General features: G+C 38.0%; 1 protein-coding gene across 1 annotated transcript in view; it reads right to left on the bottom strand.

Annotated features, from left to right (window-relative positions):
* Positions 1–700: 700 nt before the first annotated feature.
* Positions 701–7,534, bottom strand: part of LOC108976042 (type I inositol 1,4,5-trisphosphate 5-phosphatase) — a 29,096-nt gene continuing 22,262 nt past the window's right edge. The window contains exons 6-7 of the mRNA XM_018944942.1: positions 1,094–1,249; positions 701–1,034 (exon numbers count right to left, since the gene is read on the bottom strand). Coding sequence (XP_018800487.1) covers positions 975–1,034; positions 1,094–1,249 — 216 coding nt within the window. The 3' untranslated portion in view covers positions 701–974. The remainder of the gene's footprint in view (positions 1,035–1,093; positions 1,250–7,534) is intronic.

The following is a 7,534-nucleotide window of genomic DNA, read 5'->3' as shown; positions in this document are numbered from 1 at the left end:
ATAAATGCTATGATTGATTAATAAAAATAATTAAGAAATTAAGAAGTCAATGGAAAAACTTATTATATTATAGTCAAAACTAAATTTTATATATATTCTACATTATATTATATATTTCTTTGGCTTTAAAATTGTAACGTTCGTAAATTTTGCCGCCCCTAAATCGTGCCACCCTAGACTCGGGTCTCACGCAGAAATCGCTTTGATCGGATTATTATAACATACAGGRTTTGTCCGGAAAGTAATAGGATTGAGTCAATTAAAATAATTTATCGAACCAATCGTTACAAAATTTATCTTCCTTCTTTAAAAACTTTCAAAATGTGCTCCTTCTGCGTCGATGCAGTATGGTAGATGGTGGATTTGGTGTTCACATCTGGACTGTAGGTGGCTGTGGAAGCGTTGGTATCCCTTAGTTAGGTAATTTCACAGGAAAGGCGTTGTGGTGGTGTAACTTCCAATCCGCTGCCATGTCGTGTYGGACCCGATTGACCCTTCGTTTGAGTCTCTTGACGACTACTACGTTAAAATTGGCATTAACGGTTTATCCGGGAGTAACAAATTCATGATGGTCGATGCCTTTGATGTCAAAAAGATAATGAGCATCATTTTCACTTTCAGTTTGCTCATTCTTCCGGTCTTCATCAGCGACCTTTTCCCGGCCCTCCAAAAATGCCTGGTGCCACCGAACGCACTTCTTTGTAAAGCAACATCTGGGTAAGTCTGCTTGATGATATCAGACGTCTCTGTCGCAGATTTACCGAGTTTCACACACAATTTAATCTCGTACCTCTGTTCTAAGGAACGCTGTATTTTCGGCTTGCACCACCCACAGAAAATGTTTGTTCTAACTCTCCAGGTGCTCGGAGGCAACTGACCAGCCGCTCACTCGTTAGCTAAGAACGCCTGCTACAGAATCCAGTTTATGCGTGCACACTCTGAAGTACAGTCGCGGCGGAAGAAAATCAGTTCTATTACTTTCCGGACGAACCCTGCATAGCTCTCATACAAACTAAACGATCAAAATCAAGCTCCTGTAAGGAATATTTTGTATTTGTGAAAAGTATTATAGCTTTGATGCAACCGAACTTACCCACTCTCCTCTGAATTTATTTTGATGATCAATATGATGGAATTCTTTCTTTCCGATGGTCAATATATTTTTTCCATTTTCATCACGGTATTGTTTTTTTAAATTGTTTACATTCGTAGTTGCCAAACGGTGCTCTGTCAGATTTATTGTTAGTGCCTGAAAAATTTTAGAAAGTTTATTTTCAAATCTATATCTGTGTATAGGATCTTTAATTTTAATACTTTCAAAATAGTTTGCCACAAAGTATAGGAGCTTTGTTCTCCCAATTGTTATTTATTACACTTAGGATCGTTTTCCCACTGTCTGGTTAAGCGCTTAGCTTAGACGATTTATCTCGATTCGGAAATGTATTCTATTCGAAATTCGAATCTACTTTATAATTATGCGAAATTTGCACCACCCTGTGCCAGAATAAATACGTAAAATTTTGGTTTTTGATTTCTATAGCTCAAAAGTTAACGAATATTATATTCGAAAATTGTCTTGAAAATCTGAAAATCGAGTTACAGAATATAAAAAATCTGAATCCGACTAAATTTTTTTTTTCGAATCGAGTTACAGAATATGCCCCTGATTAGCAACCAGCTTCGCCTGTGAAACAATGCTTTTCGACCAACAGGATGTCATGAAACGAATTATAACCGGCGATGACTCTTCGATTTATGCTGATGATCTGGAAACGGAGATCAATCGGAATATCTTGGCAAAAATGATCCGTAGTCGACGAAACCGCGCCAAAGTAGGTCAAAAATCAAGGCTATATACAAAATTTTTCGATTATCTAGGTATGGTGCACTCCGAATTCCTTCCGACCAGCCAAACTGTCAACAAAGAATTCTATTTCAGTGTTATTCGTCGTTCGCGCGATGCTATTCATAAAAATAGCCCGGAATTATGGACGAGTGAAGTCAAAGTTCAAATTAATTTTTATTATTTATTTATTTTTAATAAAAAAATATTTTTTATGTTTTTCAAAGTTAAAGTTCAAAGAATACGGACGTGTTATTTAATTCGCTCCGTGAATTCAATCTTTACAAAAATAAATAAATAATAAAATCAAACAAAAAGTAAAACAAAAACAATTTATTCAATTGGAAACAAACATTAAAAATAGTGCACACAAATTACTAATAATAAACATAAGCAAATAGTGCACGAATCAAAAATTGAAACAAAAAAAAAAGCACAAAATCAAACAAACAATAATGAGTCAGCCTCATCAGCAAGGGTGCAGGCATTCCTTAAATTCCTACTTTAGCTTTGTCGATCCAGCAACAACCACAACGGCGATAATGAGTCATCGCGGCGATCAGCTGAAAAGCAATCGAAGTAAAGAACGCAGTCAGCGGAAGCAGCCCAAAACAACAATGCCCGAACAGCAACCAGTCTGCAGGTACAGCAAAAGCGCAGGTAACGAACAAAATCACAACGCAAGGTGAGAGTGTACCAACAAAACAAGGCCCGTCTGTACAAACAGGCATTGACCGCCACGTCAATATAAAAAGGAAATTAAGTCCTACAAAGCCAGCGGTCAATCCTAAAAAATTCCAAGGAGGTACACCAATTAAGAATAAACCGGAAGTTTTAAATGGCAATAGATTTGCTTTACTAAGCAATGGATCAGACGACGATGCGAACGGTACAACCACAGTCGTTAATGCCAAACCACTCCCAATATATTTGCGCGAGCGTAGCAGTAATGCTCTCGTTTCTGTATTAAGTAAAATTGTTGGCCCTAACAATTTTTATATAGTGTCCTTGAAAAAAGGCAATATTGATAAAACAAAAATTCAGTCCTACACTGAAAAAAGTTTTTTAGAAATAGTTAATTTTGGAAGAATACGAGTTTGGTATAAAAACAATTGTAAATATATTTAATAGAAACAAAGTGCCACAGTCAATGTTTAAAATTGAATTGTTGCCGAATTCTAATCAACTTCGAAATGAGACCCATCCTATATAATCTGAAATATTTGCTGCATCGTAGAGTAACTGTGGAAGAACCACATAAAAGAAACGGTCCGGTACAATGTACTAACTGCCAAGAATATGGGCAGACTAAATCATATTGCACTCTACACAGTGTTTGTGTGGTATGTGGTAATTTACATCCCACTTCGAAATGCATCCTTAAGAAGGAAGAATTAATTAAAAAATGCAGCAATTGTGGAGGAAACTACACTGCTAACTACAGGGGTTGTCCTGCATGTCGTAACCAGACGTAAATACCAGACTTAATAGATTTTGGTGTAGTCATAAATATAGATAGTTCGTTTATAACAGCTGATACATGTACAGACTTATCATCTGATCATTCTCCTGTACTAATAAAGTTATACGAACAGCCCATGATATTTAAGCCAAAAGTTTCTCTAACATCATCTAAAATTAACTAGTTGAAGTATAGAAAGTATATCGGCAGCCACATCAATATTGATTGCAAAATAAAAATATAAATGAAAATATAAGAGAAATTAATGACCTAATAACTAATGCAAGTGTAGTGGCAACACCAAAAAGAAACAGTAAACCAGTTGGTTTTCGAAAGATCACCAATATTGAAATAGAGACACTTGTAAATGAAAAAAGACGAGCTAAACGGGAATGGTAGTTAAATCGCTCCCCTTCAACTCTGCTTCAACTGAAATCCGCTGTACGAAAGTTAAAAAAGCGCTTAAACGCGAAGAAGAACACAACACTGATTATTATATATAGAATCTTTGTCCAAATTCTAGCAAGCAAACTCCCTTTGGAAAACCCAAAAGTCTTTCGAGAAATCAGTGGATTCCAACATGCCTCTAAGACAGTTGAATGGTAATTAAGCACGTAGTGATGAGGATAAGGCCAATAGCTTTGCAAATCACCTAGAAAAGGTATTTCAACCCAATTGCCCAAAGAACAACTTTGAGTTGCTAATATTGCCCAATACCGCAAACCTGTCGCATGTGTCTATTAGGACTTCTACTTCTGAAGTTACTAGAATACTAAAAGAACTTAACCCAAAAAAGTCACCAGGACATGATAATATTAACCCAAAAATGCTAACTGAGCTACCATATATTGCCGTAAAAGTGTTCTCTTTGCTCTTCAATGCCATTCTTAATCTCGGACACTATACTAATTCATGGAAAAAGTCGCAGATTATCTTGATAGGCAAACCTCGGAAAGACCTAAAACAGCCGTCTTCATACAGAGATCAATCAGTCTTCTACGCTGTCTTTCAAAAGTATTTGAAAAAGTATTACTCTCAAAGATGTCTCCTTCCCTCCATGAAAATAATACAATATCAACGCACCAATTCGGGTTTCCTGAAAAACATAGCACGATAGGGCAAGCAAATAGAATTACTAACGAAATAAGAAAAGCATTTGAGCACAGAGAGTACTGCTCAGCTATATTTCTAGACGTAGCTCAGGCGTTTGATAAGGTATGGCATGAGGAMCTTTTATATAAGATTAAAAATATTCTACCTTCAGAATTGTATAAAATATTGGAGTTTTATTTAAAAAATGGAAAATTTATGGTAAAAGTGGGAGTTTCCATATCTGATGAAAGAGAGATAAGGGCTGGTGTACCCCAGGGCAGTGTTTTAGGCCCAAGGCTATACATCATATATACATAAGATATTCCAACAGCTAATAATGTGTTAACTTCAACTTTTGCGGATGACACAGCTATAGTGAGCCGTAACAAATGCCACATTTTAGCATCACGAATATTAGCGAAGCATTTAAGTTCTGCCGAAGAGTGGCTAGCGAACTAGCATATAAACGCGAATGAACAGAAGTGTAAGGAAATTACGTTTTCGCTAAGACCAAAGATATGCCCAGCAGTAAAAATAAACAATATTTTAGTACCCCAAGCCAACGAAGTAACATATCTTGGTATTCACCTAGATAGAAGGCTCACGTGGAGAAAACACATCTCTAGTAAAATATGATGAAGGTTAGGGCTGCAAATTAAAATTCTCTTTTAAATAAAAACTCCAAACTTAGCCTAGACAATAACGTGCTTATACATAATGCGGTCATAAAGCCGATTTGGATATATGGCATTCAACTGTGGGGTACGATCTGTGCAACTAATATTGATATATTACAAAGGTTTCAATTGGTACATTCTTGTGATCAAACACGCCTTAAAAGAAAAGATACGACCACGTATTAAAAAGCAATGTATTACCAAAACTTGAGCGTGTCTAGTTATTTAATAGATTTAAGATTTTATAAGTTGTTGCTAGTCTTTTAAAACGAAAAGCAGATTCAATAAATAAAAAGATATTGAAACAAAAAGAAATAAAATACGTATCCTCTTGTGATTTTCCAATAGAGCTTCGCAGGCCTTCTTTCTGCCCAGTACTTCCGCTTGGAAGATGCTCGCCAAGTTCGATAGACGGATAGAGAAAGAAATGTCCAGATCATAGGAAAATACTCCCGTGCCTACTCCGCAGTCCATTTTGAATTCGTCGGTATAGCCTGAAGTGGTATCTTCCTACCCTATTGAGTCTCTTCTCCATTCTCGTCTAGGTTTAGGCAATGCGCATCTCATGGAAAAATGTATAAAACAAAAGTTATTTGTCACGTCATTTGCTACCGAAATGGTATATGTGATCATGGCCGTAGAACGAACCGTTCTCGAGATACGAGCGAATATGCGGCGCGCCACAGCGCAAGATGAAAGTTGTTGCAGCTCTCAGCTAACTTGTATTGGTCACCCAGAACCCACCGCGGGGAGGTGGCTGCCCTTCGGGTTCCTCCCAAGCCCAACCCAACCAACCAACCATATGTCAGACTTCTTTTAGTCTGAATCTGTGTCAAATTTATTGATAAAATCAGATTTTGTACTAAACTTTGGCACTTGTTACATAGATTTCAGTGTAGAGCGTATAAAACGATCACGAGATTGTGGGCCAACAACTTTAGAAGATGCCTCTGTCACCAGTTTGACGGTTCTATCGACTGTCGCGGTGTGAGAGGGGAATTCACTAAATGTCCATACCTCTGCAGTGCCACCCGACAGCCCTTTTATGAGTTCTTCGTTAGAAACTGTACAAAAAAATGGTGGAACAGTCAATGGTCTTCCAGTTAATCATATCGTGATAACTATTAGCTTTGAAATTTAGCTTTGGCACCTTATTACATCTAACCCTTCCATTTACAGTGTCAGACTCTGCTTCTCTGGCTGCCAGAATACGGTCAAGGGACAACTTTCTGACTTCTATCCGTTCGTCAGTCATCATACTAAGGAGAATGTTTTCTGGAAAAGCAAAGAAAGCATTCTGTTGAATGRATGAATCGACAACCTTGCGCAGTTCAGCAGGTAAGTACAACCATAGAGATGGCGCGAGCCATCTTTGATTGACCTGTTGAATCTTTCTAAGAACCACAAAGGTGAGTAAACCAAAATTTTTATTTCCTTTGTTGGTTTGTCAGTAGAAATCTATAATCACAGAATTCTATGCGCACAGGTGAGCCAGCGAGATTTGCATATGTTACCTGGATGCATCGACGCTAAATCTGAGGCACATTGACCGGAAATAACAGCTTCTGATATTTTATAGAGATAAGCTTGGTCGGTGCTAAGTTGGGTCGGATTAATAACCTCAGAAGGTAATTGGCGGGATGGAAAACTTTCAAATTTTACAACAGGCAACTTCTCACAATCAGGGGTATTTGCCTATGTCGTCAGAGAATGTATTTGGACTCTTTGAGCCACCATCTATGTGTTCGGAAAGAGCACGAAATGGAAGTTCGTTGAAATGTAGAAGACAAACAACCCACTGCAATGGTCTACCTATTATTTCTTCTAGTTTCCGAATGATTCCACCTTTCCAACCTGTGTTTGTGTTGGTGCGATCAGCACCRACAACTTCTAGATGTTCAACTGAATTGTCTTGTAAATGTTTCCATATAGGTTGAGTCTCATCCTCAGCTGACCCGGAAGGAGAGGTGACGTGGTCAAAGTAATGACAACCAGGTTCCGCTATAAGAGAAATATGCTCCTCTTTGGCAGTGTCGCGGTAGTACTTTTCACCTACGCTGACTTGTGTAAGTGTATTATCTTTGCGGCCGTCAAAATACAGCCCATATACAGAGTCAATACTTTCGGTGTTTTGGAGCTTAACTGCAACACTTTTTTTGCCCGACTAATCTTGCATTTGTCAGTGACAAAGCTAGCCTGTAATCAAACCTGCTTTCTTGGCATCCAGAAAAGCAGATGAAACAATCAAGGCTGCTACTCTATCACTTACTCCAAATCTTTGGGCAGTGTGTATAGTGGAGGATGGAGTCATGTGTAGAAGTTCACGCAAGTGAGGAAAGTTCTCTGATCGCCATTCACGTGGGAATGGCCAGAAACGATTCTTTTACATATGACTCAAGCAGCTCACGACTTCCGGTCCTTGACCAAGTATCCTCTGGGTAGCCTAAGAACATCCGTTTG

The sequence above is a fragment of the Bactrocera latifrons genome, unplaced genomic scaffold, assembly GCF_001853355.1.
Source record: "Bactrocera latifrons isolate USDA-ARS-PBARC rearing strain unplaced genomic scaffold, ASM185335v1 scaffold_719, whole genome shotgun sequence".
Taxonomy (NCBI): domain Eukaryota; kingdom Metazoa; phylum Arthropoda; class Insecta; order Diptera; family Tephritidae; genus Bactrocera; species Bactrocera latifrons.
This window is presented reverse-complemented; position numbering and strand designations above follow the sequence as displayed.